The following is a 13877-nucleotide window of genomic DNA, read 5'->3' as shown; positions in this document are numbered from 1 at the left end:
CTACAGTACTTTAAACTCATTTGCACTATGGCTGACCACATAGCATGTGGCACAATACTGAGACATTTTCAAAAATCCCCTCCGAGAAGGTGAACTTTCTCAGCAAATGCAACATTCAAATTCATAATTTCTCTTAGTAATCTGTCTATGGCGTTTATAGCATGACTGGATGCCATGGTACATTCATCAATAATAAGTTGGGCCTTTTTAATCGTTTTAGCAACTTCACTTTTTATATCGAGTCTAGAAATTGAAGTTTCCTTTATTGGAATTGATAATTTATATTGGGAATGAAAGGTTCTTCCACCAAGAAGTAAATTTGGAGCAATTCCAGTAGATGCTGTTGGTAAAACAGTACCACCACGACCTCTAATATAATGTAGTAAAACTTTATACAGATATGTTTTTCCACTACCACCTGCACCACCCAAGAAAAAGCATTTGGGGTGTACAGTTTGATCTTCGATGGCTGAAGTTATAGTCTGAAAGGCTGCCAACTGTTCATCATTCAGAGAATTTATCAAAACCTGTGCCTGTTGCCCCCTCCCCCCTGTGGGCACTGCCATCTTGTGTTACGGGATCCCGCCTCTGCTGTGGGTGCCGCCATCTTGTGTTACGGGATCCCCGCCTCTGCTGTGGGGGCTGCCATCTTGTTACGGCATGACGGTCTATATTCCCTCTTTATTAGATAGGATTCTCCCTTTATTCCAATGCCCAGTCCTATCCTGCCAGGGTGTTATCCAGCATCTAGAAGAGTTCAGGAATGTGGAGAAGGGCTGCAAGTAAATTAATAAAGAGACTAGACATGAAATATAAGTCTGGAAGGCATTTTGGTGAGCCAGAGGAGACCTAGCTTCAGTAACCAAGTTCCCTAAATCTCTGGACCCCTAGCTTTTTATTAACACAAACTAGAAGCCCAGTGCACAAAAATTTGTGCACTCAGGGGGGTCCCTCTGCCCGGCCTGTCAGGTTGGGGGAACTGCCCTTGGCTGTCAAGCAGCAGGCAATAATATATGCAAATCTTTAGGTTTGAGGAAATGCTTTCAGCTATTCCAGCAGGTCATAAATGCACTATCCTTTTGCCCACTGAAGACACTTTTTAATCTACTTAATAATTTGCCTTAAATATGTGTGCATGTATCTTTGGAACTTAAGTGGGATTATGTTAAGTGTATATACTTTTCCCATCTACATAAATATTAGAAATCTTATTGTTTCTTACCTTTTAGTCACCATTATGTATTTCAGATTTAATTACATTACTATAGACCTAGTTCATTGTTCTAACTACTACATAGTATTTCATAGGCATCTACCATGTTTACTTAGCTATTTCACCCGATGGGCAGCTAGGTGGCCTGAACTAATGGTTGCTCCAGACAGCATCATGTTTCCCCCTTAGAGTCTTGTGAAAAATTTCCTCTGGGCCATACATGTTCAGGGATGTAATTGCTGATCTTGGGGTATAGATATACCTAATTTCACAAAGTTATTCCAGATTGTTCTACAGATTGTTTGTAGCGGTTTATTCTCCTACCAGCAGCATGCATCTTCTTTCTAATATTTGCCTTTCTGATTAATGTAAAATGGTGGAATATCACTGTTTTAATTTGCATTTATCTGACTCCCAGTGAATTAGAGCATTTATGCATCGTTTTGCTAACTACTCACTTATTTAACTAAAAATTACTGGGGCTTTTATGTTCCAGGCATCATTCTAGGCACCAGGGAAAAGCATCTCCTGTCTACTTATACTAGAGCTCATGTCTTTTTTTGGTCAGTTTATAATAGTTAATTGTATATCTACATATTAATCCCTTGTCAGTTTTAATAACACTAAAACCATCCCCCCATGTGGATCTACCTGCTAACTTTGTCTGTGGCATCTTTCATTGACCAGACAGCCTTACTTTGATGAAACCACGACGTCGTTTGACCTCCTATGTTATGCAGTGTCACAGTGATTGTCTCCTGGAATTTTCCCTATTAGCTTTGTAGTTTGCCATTTATATTTAGGACTTTATTCTATCTGGAGTCCGCTATTTGATGTGGTACAAAGTAGTAATCTGTTTTCTCTGTAAAATGAGCAAGTTCTCCCTGCACAGGGCTTGCTTTCCTCTGTAGGTTGCATTGTTTAGCATAAGGGGTCTCAGCCTTGAGTCTATTCTGGAACTGAGATGAGTCAGAGGTTTGCAAACAGTTGCAGCGAGAAAATGTCTCTGAAATCTGAGCGGGGGTAGCTCCATGTGACTTTGCAGAAAGGTTTCACTTGAGGTTAATGTGACGAGGAGTAACAGGAGCCAGAGGCCTGACAGCAGTGGGCAGGTGCTGCTGGTGGTGAGCGCCTTTCCCTAATGAGGCCAGGGCGCCAGAACTCGTGGAGAGAGTAATTACAATCAAGAGCAAGGCTGAAATTCATCATAAATCTTGGAACACTACCAGAGGAGTTCTCTGCTGCCACATATTCAAATTTGCACACTCACTTCCAAAATTTATGCTTTGAAATTTGGTTTAATCATTAGGATTCAGTATAACTAGAGTTTCAAGCATGGATCTTGGGAAGTGAGAATACTGAGTTTCAAATCCCAGCTCTGTCAGTAATCAGCTGTATGCTCTTGGGCAGATTACATGAGATAATTACATGAGATATTACATGAGATAATCCCCATACAACACTTAGCACAGTGCCAGTATATATTAGGTATTCAATGAACACAGAAAATTAAAAGGCCTGTTAGATAAGAGCCTTTGTATTCCAGGGCATACAAATAATAAATTCTGGCTCTCAAGAAATTTATAATCTAACTAGAGGCTCAGTGCATGAATTTGTGCACAGGTGGGGTTCCTCGGTCTGGCCAGCAATCAGGCCGTCTCCCCCAGTCCTGATAGGCCAGACCCCAGCAGCAAGCTAAACTACCAGTTGGAGCGTCTGCCCCCTGGCAGTCAGTGTACATCATAGCAACTGGTCAAGCTGTCAAGTCGGACACAGCATATTAGGCTTAGATAGATAGATAGATAGATAGATAGATAGATAGATAGATAGATAGATAGGTAGATATAGATATATAGAGATATGGAAATGAGATGAACTATGAAAATAATAATAGTGTAAGAGAAAATCTAATATTTTGCTCTAAGAGAGTTATAATATGCAGTCAGAGTTCAAAGAACGTGACATAGCAATTTGAGGTTTGGGGGCTGTGGGATAGGATTGGAGGCTGGGGAAAGTTTCATGGAAGAAAGTGGCTTTTAGGAAATGTCTAGACTAATGAGTGAAGGCTCCAGCAGAGAGTCCCACTTTGGCTGAGGGCAGATAAATGGTGGGAGAAAGGCCTGGAGGGGTCGCTGGGGCTGTGTCACAGGCACCATGAAGGTAAATATGGGGTTGAATTGAACCTGGCAGGCAGAGGAGATGCCCTGCTGGAGCCTGTCCTCTAGGAGGATCACGTCAGGAGTGGTTGGAGAGTAGATCACAGCGCAGGGGAGGTTTGTGCGGAGATAAAGGAGGAAGCCATTGCATTGTCTGGAGAGAGTTAGAGTTAGGGACCTTCATGGGGGCAAGGGCACTGGGAATGAAAGAGAAGGGACTCAGGGAGGGAGAGGTCTCCCAAAGGGCACCTCTTCTCCCAGTTGGCTGTTGCCTACCTCCTCTGCTTTCCTTAAAACTCAATCCTAATTCCTTTCTCATCTCCTCTCCTCTTTCATCTGAGGCAACCCTTCCACTGGTGTGCTGATCCATCGCTTCCTCTCCTTCATGGACTTCCCAGAAAGTGTTTCCTCTCTTCTCGCATCTTCACGCTCTGTCTCCACAGACTCTTTCCTGCCTACACACATGCCCAGATCGCTCTCCCTCTGAAAGAACTTCCCTTGCGCTTTGTTCTATACATTTTTAAAATATATATATTTTATTGATTTTTTTACAGAGAGGAAGGGAGAGGGATAGAGAGTTAGAAACATCGATGAGAGAGAAACATCCATCAGCTGCCTCCTGCACACCCCCTACTGGGGATGTGCCCGCAAGGTGCATGCCCTTGACTGGAATCGAACCTTTGTTCTATTCTTAAGCAACACTTCAACTTCTCTCCTACCTTTTGCTTCCAGACTTCTCAAGGAAGGAACTAACTCAAAGATGGACTTCACAGCCTTCCCCACATTTACACCTCAGCATTCTGAAATTGAATTCCCACCCCTACAAACACTGCAGTTACCAATGACCTCTTCTTTGGCAAGTCCAAATCTCTCAGTGTTCTATCCATTTAAATGCTGCTGAGTGACACGCCAATTCCCCACTTCCCACCACCTTCTGTACCTGACTCTGGAAACAAGTGTTCCAATTCTCTCTTTTCCCTAACTCTTCCTTCCCACCCTCTTTAATGACTGTGGACCTGCAAACAGAGCTGCTTTTCATTGTTGTGTCCTCGTCACTCTACTACACCAGGAGTGAGCAATCTTTTCTTGCATGAGGTTAAAGAGGAAGAATACATAAATATATAGCTTAAAAATTCATCCATATCTTTATTTATTTATAATATATTTAATAGAATAATAATCAGAAAAGTCTATCATTGAATCCCTAATTAATTTAAAACATGAAACCTTGACAAACATCTACACTGTATTAAAAATGCATATAGAGCCTATAGAAAGAAGATGACAATAATGCTCCAGATGGGGAATACATGGAACTTTTAATGCATTCACTCAATCTGCCCCTTTGAGGCATCACTCCGGGAATGTTCTAAGTGCTGGGAATTCAGCAAAGGACAATAAACGCTGCTTTCATGTAGTTTACATCCTAAAGAGAAGAAAGATAAATTATACAGAACAAATCCACGGATTAAACAGTGTACCGGAAGTGATGCCTTAAATCAGTAATTCTCGACCTGTGGGTCGTAACCCCTTTGGGGGTCGAACGACCCTTTCACAGGGGTCGCCTAAGACCATCGGAAAACACATATATAATTACATATTGTTTTTGTGATTAATCACTATGCTTTAATTATGTTCAATTTGTAACAATGAAATTGGGGTCACCACAACATGAGGAACTGTATTAAAGGTTTGCGCCATTAGGAAGGTTAAGAACCACTGCCCTAAATGCTAAGGAGTAGTGGGCTGTAATTAAAATTGGATTATCAGGAAAGGGCTCACAGAGCAGATGGCACCTGTGCAAAGGATGTGAGGGAGAGAGGGTAGACATCTGGATGGATATTTGCAGGAGGGATGACTCTGGTCCAGGAAACCAGTGTCGCTGGAGGAGGGACAGGCGAATATGAGCTTAGAGAGGTCTCAGGGGACAGATCCTATAGATCTAGAGGTTTTTGCCATGAGGTGTAGAGCAATTGGAGGGTCTTGGGCAGAGAAGCATATGATGAGAGTTGTTTTAACAGGATATCCTCATTCTGGCTGAGGCTTTGGAAGTAGCCAGTAGCAGCAGGGGCTCAAGGGTAGAAGCAGGGAGAGCAATGAGAAATGGTGGCAATAATCCAGGTGAGAGATGATGGTGGCAGACCAGCCTGGCATTTGCTATGGAGAGGAGAGGAATTCTGAATATATTTAGAGGAAAAAGTGGCTACTTCAATAGAGAATAAAAGGAGAGTTAAGGATGACCCTTGATGTTTTTTCAGCAATGGGAAGGGATGTGGTTACCATTTCCTGAGATGGGAAGACAGGGCAAGTAGCAGGTTTGGGCAGGAAGATCAGGAGTTCAGATTTGAGTGAATTGCATTTGAGTTGTCTGTTATCATCCAGGAGGGAATGCCCAGTTGGTGGTCTCCTTCCCACCTTCCCCTACCTCCCCACTCCCTTATCATTTCAGAGGCTGTAACCTATATGAAGGTATGCACCAGCCCTCCAGTAACTCCACTGGCTGAGCCTTGCATTCCATTACTGATTGCTATGTGATCATGTATGGAGCCTATTTGAGCCATTTGCTTTACCAGATGAAGCCATTTTAGTAATTATTCCAAGGCCGCTATTGGCCAGCTGTGGTATTTAGCAGTTGGTTGTGAGAGTGTGTAGTTCAAAGGAAAGTCTCACCTTGCAGATACAAATGTGGGCATCACCAGCTTGAAGCTGGTGTGTGAAACCATCAGATCAGTAGAAGAGTGAACTTAGAAAGTGTTAAAGAAAAAAAACTTACAAGCCCCAAATGGCATCACTCTTGCTAAAAGCCCACAATAAACCTAGATTTAAATCCTGATCTTACTGCAGTTTCAACTTCTCCCAGAAACATAATCTTTTTTTTTTTATCCTCACCTGAGGATATTTTTTTCCATTGATTTTTAGAGAAAGATAGAAACATGGATATGAGAGAAACACATCGATTGGTTGCCTCCTGCACTTGGGCCCCAACCAGGCCCCTGGCTGGGGAGGAGCCTGCAACCGAGCTAATGCCCTTGACCGAATGGGGGACCCTTCAGTCCGTTCTGTCCACTGAGCCAAACCGGCTAGGACCAAAAATAATCTTCACCACCCCTGTGGAATTTTCTGGTCAAGCAGTGAGTAATCTGTCACATGGGCCTGCTTTATCCCCCATGGAAAGGAGAGGCAATTTACATAATAAAAACTCTTTCCCCCAAAAGATGTCCCAGCCGCCAAATAATCCTCCCTTTCTTTCCATAATAGCTCCCTTGCCCCACTCTCCTACCTATGAGACACTCATTTTGTACAACGCCTCCCAGTGCCCTTCTAGTTGATAGGTGGGATGCTGCCCCCCTCATACATCACTCAATAAAGCTGTTTAGATCTTCAAATTTACTAGATTGAATTTTGATTTTTAACAAAACAATGTGTATGATTCTTAGCTCACAGGGTGGTATTGTTTGTGAGGATCAAATCGAATGCATACATTAGCAATCAACAAATGTTGTGCCCAGATTTCAAGATTCCCAAGGGCCCACCAGGGAGCCAGCGAGTCCAATGCAAAAGCAAAGAGTCCTTCATTTCGAACTAGTTCGGCTCCCCGACCACACTCACCGATGCAATGGTAAGCCCAGTGGCAGAGAGAGAAAACTCTGTGTGGAGAGAGGTTTTATAGGGGGTTGGGGTAGGGGAGGAGAAAGGACTGTGGGCCCTGCCGATTGGCCAGGCGCAAGTCGGTGTCATGTTACACAGGATGTGGTCATATCTATGGCGCACGTCCCTTGATTGTCGTTGGTTAGTTTAAAGAAGTCCTGGGTGTGGCTAGCAGAGGCTTGGCTTCGGGGAAGAAGCCTTGCTGAGCACATGGCCAAGGTAAGATGGAGGGCATAGCCCTTACCCTGGGGCAAGATGGAGGGCGTGGCCCTTACCCTGGGGCAAGGTGGAGGGCGCAGTCCTCGCCCTTTCACAAAGGCTTCTATTTTTATTAATGAGCCCACTTGTGGGAGCTTGTCCCTGGGCAACAACCAGTCCATACCTCATTTTGCTTCAACCACATGTGAATGGTCCACCTCCCGCGTGGTTCAGGGTTTGGGCTCTGGAAGAGGGGTCGCATGCAAATGAAAGAGACAAGAAATAATAATTTGGAAATTGGGGGGCCAGGTGAGAGCCCATCCCAAGAGGGAGGACTCCACTTGTGCTCAGGTCTTGCCACCCTTTTATTCAGTTTGGGATCCACCTATATCCTTTAGGCAGGCAAGTTCCAGTAAGAGGCAGACTATCTTATCAGTAAGGATTTACATGACTATCTGGTGGGGAATTTGCTTCAGCTACCACTGTCTGGATTAATCAGTGGGTGCATAGCCCTGACCTTTGCCAGGGCTTCAAGCGTCACCAGCATTCCTGGCTCCTTGTCCACACCTCTCTGCTAGAGAAGACAATAGGCGGGTTCCCACACCACACGCCTGGAAAGGAGGTCCAGGAAGCAGCAACGGCTGGAAGTGGTTGAGATGACTGGCATTTATAGAGGGATGGCTCTCAGTCCAATCCTTTGAGGCTGAGGCTTGGGGAGGCTAAGCGCCCCAACTGGTGGTCGAATAGAGCTTCCACCATGTCTCCGGGTTTCCCACCCCACCCGCGCGCTGAGCTTCCTTTCCATCCGGAGCCCCGGTCCTGCGCGTCACCGCACCCCGGCCTCTCCGGTGTCTACGTTCCGGGAAGCTCCCGCCTCCAGCTGGCCGCGCTGCTGCGAGTGTCCACGCGGAGCGGGCTCCGAGGCGCCGGGCGCCAGCCGAGGCAGGGCTGGCCTAGCGGGCAGTGGCGTGAGAAGGGCAGGCGGTGGACATGGACCGGCTTTGAGCGCGGCGGCTATGCACACGTGGGTTCTTTACGCGTGTGAAACACACGTGGAACGGGGGAACTCAGAGCACTGGACCCGGCGACTGCAGACGCCGGAAAGGAAAGCGCTCGAGCGGCCCGGCCACAGGGTGGGGCTGCAGCCCCGGGGCGGGGCGGGGCGGGGCGGGGCGGGGCGGGGCGGGGCTGGGAAAGTTGAGTTTCAGGCGCGGAGGGCTGGGCTCCGCGCGGAGTGCGGCCAACCGGGACCGTAAAAGGCTGGAGCGCGCGGGTAGGTGTGGCTTTGCGTTCGTGACCGGAGCCCGGGTCCCTGTCGCCGTCGTGTCCCGAGCTGCGGCCTCTCAGCCATGGGCGCCGTCTGGTCCGCCCTGCTGGTCGGAGGGGGTCTGGCCGGAGCGCTGTTCGTCTGGCTGCTGCGGGACAAGGGAAAGAAGGGGGACGCGGAGCGGGAGAAGGACGCCGCTCTGGGAAAGGCTGCGTCGGCCGGAGGCGATCAGCGTGGCGGCAGCGGACTGAGCCCGGGACCTTCCAGGCGGGAGCCGATCACCAAACCAGGTGCTGTCCCTTCCTCTCCGCGTCTCCAGGGATCTGGCAAGGGCCCTGAAATTCGCCGAGGGAGGAACATGCCCACCTGGAGCATTCATTTCCAGGGACGAACTTTCCCACCCGGGCTAGGACCCTCCCCGCGCCCAGTAGTTCCCAGGCTGGTGCGCACGCACCGCACAGGTTTCTCGCCTTCTCCCGAAGCCCTAGGGATGCCCTGGCGGTTCCTCCTAGGACGGCCGCCCCGCCTCGCCTCTGTCCCCAGGGACCGACCCTGAGGACCTGCCCTTGTCCCTCTCGTGGGCCTGGGCTCTGCCCGGCGGCTGCAGTGGCGGCGCCCCTCCCGGACTAAGGAAGGGAGTGCGGAGGTTTTGGGGGGACCCATGCAACCCTCTTCAACCTCTGATGGAGCAGGGACATGTTCTCAGTCTCAATCCCGTAGACTCAGGTCCTCCCACCCTCACGCCGCCGTGGAAGAGCTGGGCTTGGGAACACCCGGGGAGGGGGGGGGGGCACCTCCCGCTATCTGGGTGCTTCTGTCTGGAAAGCAAAGTTTAGGTTGGACTCTGGCCACAAAGGCTCTGCGGGCCCTCCCCCACGCTCACCACAACAGCGCAGGGCTGCCTAACCCCTGGGGGAAAGGACTTAAACAGGATACTGAATAGGGGACCCGACTCCGATGAGTAGAATGGCCACGTAGGGTTAAATCTCCACATTTTGGAGAGGGCATGCCAGGCGAAGTAGGAGCACTGGCAGAGACCTTACTTTCCAGTGTCTCTTGGGCAAGTCGCCATTGCCTCTCCAGCCTGCCAGTGATAACATCTGTGAACTTGAAGGTCTGCCCCTGTGCCTTTCCTGCCGTTGGTTTGGGGTGAGCAGAGAGCTCATTTTCTTTTATCTGATCCTGTTTCAGGTTGAAAGATTCGGGGGATTCGGAGTAATATTTGTTTCTGTCTTACTTCCAATCCTACCATTAAAGAGAAAATTAAAGACTACTTTCCCTCACATCCTTCCATATCCCTCAAAAAAACCCCATCTGTGCCCTGGCCAGTGTGGTTCAGTTGGTTTGGTTTTGTCCAGTGCACCGAAAGGTTGCTGGTTCAATTCTCATTCAGGGCACATGTCTGGGTTGCAGGCTCCATCCCCATTGGGGTCATGCAGGAGGCAGCTGGTTGATGCTCCACTCTCACATTGATGTTTCTCTCCCTCTCCCTTCTTCTCTCTCTAAAAATCTATTTTTAAAAATTTTAAAACAGCCCTTGCTGGGTTGGCTCAGTGGATAGAGTGTTGGCCTGCAGACTGAAGGGTCCCGGTTTCGATTCCAGTCAAGGGCACAAGTCAGGGTTGCAGGCTCAATCCCGATCCCCAGTTGGGGGTGTGCAGGAGGCAGCTAATCAATGATTCTCTCTCATCATTGATGTTTCTATCTTTCTCTCCCTCTCCCTTCCTCTCTGAAATTAATAAAAATATATTAAAAAATAAAAATAAATCTTAAAACAAAATAACAACAAAAAAACCCATCTGGATGATTGTATGACTGGAGATTTTGATCTTGTAGGGAACAATTTAGACTATCAAGGAGGTGACCAAGAAGGAAACTGAGTCTTTAAGAGAGCTTGGATTGTGTACTTTTAAGAACATTTTTAAAGCATACAGTGTGAGGGGGTGTTGAAGAGCTTCCTGATGCACATGGGGTTGGCAAGGAGAGAACAGCCCTCTTCTACCACCCTCCCCCCAGCTCCTGCCCATGAGGCACCGCTGTCCTGTGTGTTCTCCCACCGGCAGCTGCCAGCATCTGTGAGCGCTGATCCCTGGGAGCACGAGTGCACTCTGTGGGTTGTAGGGTAGCCATCCAGCCCTTCGCTCCACAGGCTGCACATCTTCTGATAACAGGAGCCAAACGACCTGACGTGGGTGCATGCCAGTGTGGCCTGGAATGCGGAAGTTGAGGACTGTACTCTTCTGCCTGTATACTTGCCACTTCCTCGGCACTCCTGGATATGCCTTTTATTGTTGGGCACACATGCATGTTCTTAGCACACAGACCATATTGGGTCAGTATCTGAGCTAGGTGATGAGGTACGTGATTTTAGTAGGGATAGATTTTGTGAACTGCAGATAGATGAGTGGTAAAATCTTCAATGACTAAACCTATTTCCTCAGCCCCAGCTTCATTTCCTCTCATGAGAACTGACGGTTACATTCTGTCTTTATAGAGCATCTTCAAGAAAGCAATGGGTGTTTGGTTTCAGAGACCAAAGGCCCTGGCAGCGTGCAGGAAGCAGCGTGGAGACTGCAGAGTCCTCCTGGAGAACACGGTGACCATGACAATTCAAGACAGCATGCTCCTTTTGGATGGTTTCCGGATGCACAATCTGTAGCTACATCTGCGATCGCAGGCCACGTAGAAGCTTCAGGCAGCGAAAGTCATGAATCTCTTATGGGAGAATGGGGATTCCAAAAAGGACAAGAGGTGCCTGCTAACGCAGCTCCATGTTTGGCAGAGACACTGCCTTCTAGCATCCTGCTCGTGGACAGAGGTGAAGACGACGTGAGCCTTGCCCAGCTGGACAGACAGGACTCGGAGGACTGGGAGATGGTGTCCAGGCACTCGTCTTGGGGGGATATTGGCTTGGGTGGCAGTCTTGAGGCTCCGACGTTAAGCCCGAACCAGGGAGCGGACTATGGCAGAAACAGTCTTGTGGAAGCAAGTGGTCAGGAAATGGATGTTAAGACAAAAAGGATAGTGATGACTTCAGAGTCTCAGCAAGTTAGTGTCAGGTTCCAGGTCCATTATATCACCAGCACTAGGGTGCAGTTCGTTGCCGTCACTGGAGACCATGAGAGGCTTGGGAGGTGGACCACTTACCTCCCCCTCCAGTACAGCTCGGGGGGGCTCTGGTCTCGTTCTGTCTCCCTGCCAGCAGATACAGTGGTCGAGTGGAAGTTTGTGGTGGTAGAGAAGGGGCAAATTACTCGCTGGGAAGAATGCAGCAATAGGCTGCTGCAAGTTGGCCGCGGGGATACGTTGGTTCACAAGTGCTGGGGGATTCACTGATGCGGTTTGCAGGGGGTTGAAGAAACCGTTGCAGAATATGGAAGGGGCTCAGGTTGTGGAGCACACTCAATAATCGGAAATAAAGGAGGTTTAACTCTAAGTTTAGCCGAGTTGTTTCAGATTTGCTAGTGGCTTTTGTTTAATGTGCAGAAATATGTACGTGGATAATGCTTCCAGTGAGTGTGGGCTTTTTCTGTGGCCGTGGTGAATGGATTATGCTGACCCATCAATACTATAGGGCTTGGTCCTCTAGGGGAGTGATGTGGCTAAGCTTGGTCAGGGAGCACAAAAGCTAACCAGCTGCACAGGGTTCAAGCTTGAGCCTTTGGGTAATCCTTAAAGCAGGGGAGTGAAACAAGTTGATGTCCTTGTGTGCAGCTGGAGAAACGTGCTTTTAACTACATGTACTATACGCTTTATGTTTAAAAATAGTTGCCACCATATGGAACTGTGAGCAGAAAACATCTGGTCAACTAGATGTGATTAGGAAGGTTATGAGATTTCCCAATGTTTTTGGCTTGATTTTACCTGCCTGGTATGATTTGAAGGTAGCAAGTATGTCTTTGTCGTGTGATCGAAGGCTAGTGTAGAAACAAGGGCCTAATCAGAGTCCATCATCAAAAGCAGGCCAGGAGGAAAGGGAACAGAAATGGGGTTGAGGTGAGGGCTAGCCAGGTGGCCTGAATGCTAGCTCTTAGAGCACTGGGAGGTACAGGTAGACACACCTGACTGCAGGGAGGGACACACCCACCTGTTGGGGTCCAACCCCAGCAGGTCCAGGAGTTTCCAAAGGTGTGGACAGAGTCGGCAAAGGAGGAATGACATGGAAACAGCGTTCAGTTGATCATCATAGCTAGGTTCTCCCTTTATTGTCCTATTACATCTGTATTTATACCAGTTGATTTTAATCCTATCCATTCTATTCCAAAGGTTAGGGCGTTTCTTATCTCCATTCCAAGGTTACTCTATTGTTCTATTAAGCTACAAGGAAGTAACTGAAAGAGATTATCCTAAGTAAAGATTATGTAGCTTAAGCGTGATTGTTCATAGTTAAAGTGATTACTCGCCTGGCACTTAGTTAAGGGGTTTTATTCCCTTCCTAACTCCAGGGAAAAATCCCCACCTGGGGAAACAACCTTTCTCAGAGAGGTGACCTTGGTTAAAACATATAGCGCTAAGAAGGGGAGCAAACATATTAAGAACAGTATGCCATATACGCCAGGTCCCTTGAAACATATGCTGTGCAGATGTTTCTTCCCTGCAGTGACTGTGTCAAGCAGCAAGGGTGGATCGGCTTCCGGCAAATTCCCCCATTTTTATTTTTTAAATGACAGCGCGTGTATATCAGTGGCCACCTCTCGGATTCGGTTGTTTAAGCCTCAGAAGACTTGTTTGTGACTTTGCCAACAGGTCAGTCCGAGGCTTAACCCTATATCAGCTCCCCACACCCATCCTTTACTCCTGGGCTGTTGTGGAACCATCTGTGCCCATGGCAACCGGGGGGGGGGGGGCGGGAGGGGGGCGACGGGGACTGTCCCACAGCAATGGTTTCACCCACTCCCCTCTCCTTTCATATCAGTGGCTGTCTTGGGTAATCAAATGCAGCAGGCCAATGAGAGAGAAGTGTGTCTTTGCTCTGAGAAGAAATAAGCATTCAAACTTTGCTATTATAACCAAAATAATAAAACCAGAGTTTTAATATATTTATTAAATGTCTGGATTATTTGTCTAAATCTTGGTACCATAATAGCTTTGATATAAAATAAAATACTAATATTTTCCTTCATTCATAACAGAAAAAGCAAAAATCAGGAGGCAGAGAAGTCTGTTTTTCTCCTCCCTTTGGGGACACAGTTTTAGAATATTTCCTGTAAAACTGTACCTTTAGAGGGATAGTATACATGCCTGTACTTGAAAATGAACTCTTACACGTTAAAACAACTTTAAATAAGTGTTAACACCTTTTGGTGAAACATTATTAATTTTGGTTACAGATGATCTTTGCAGAAAAAAGCTTAAATCCAACTGAAAATAGTGTCAGAGATTGCTTAAAAGAGCT

At 47.4% G+C, this 13877-nt stretch overlaps 1 protein-coding gene across 1 annotated transcript; it reads left to right on the top strand.

Annotated features, from left to right (window-relative positions):
- The first annotated feature begins 8413 nt into the window (after positions 1-8413).
- Positions 8414-13323, top strand: STBD1 (starch binding domain 1). Its single transcript, XM_059668073.1, has 2 exons — positions 8414-8772; positions 10977-13323. Exons 1-2 carry the CDS (start codon positions 8565-8567, stop codon positions 11816-11818), a joined length of 1050 nt encoding a protein of 349 aa, XP_059524056.1. The 5' UTR covers positions 8414-8564; the 3' UTR covers positions 11819-13323.
- Positions 13324-13877: the final 554 nt, after the last annotated feature.

This window comes from Myotis daubentonii, chromosome 1 (assembly GCF_963259705.1).
Source record: "Myotis daubentonii chromosome 1, mMyoDau2.1, whole genome shotgun sequence".
Taxonomy (NCBI): Eukaryota; Metazoa; Chordata; class Mammalia; order Chiroptera; family Vespertilionidae; genus Myotis; species Myotis daubentonii.
Note: the sequence above shows the minus strand (reverse complement) of the source record. Positions and strands in the feature narration are given on the sequence as shown.

Coding starts and splice junctions, on each gene's coding strand:
- STBD1 (XM_059668073.1), top strand. CDS start 8,565: ATGGGCGCCGTCTGGTCCGCCCTGCTGGTCGGAGGGGGTCTGGCCGGA. Junction 8,773..10,976: donor GGAGCCGATCACCAAACCAG/GTGCTGTCCCTT, acceptor CTGTCTTTATAG/AGCATCTTCAAGAAAGCAAT.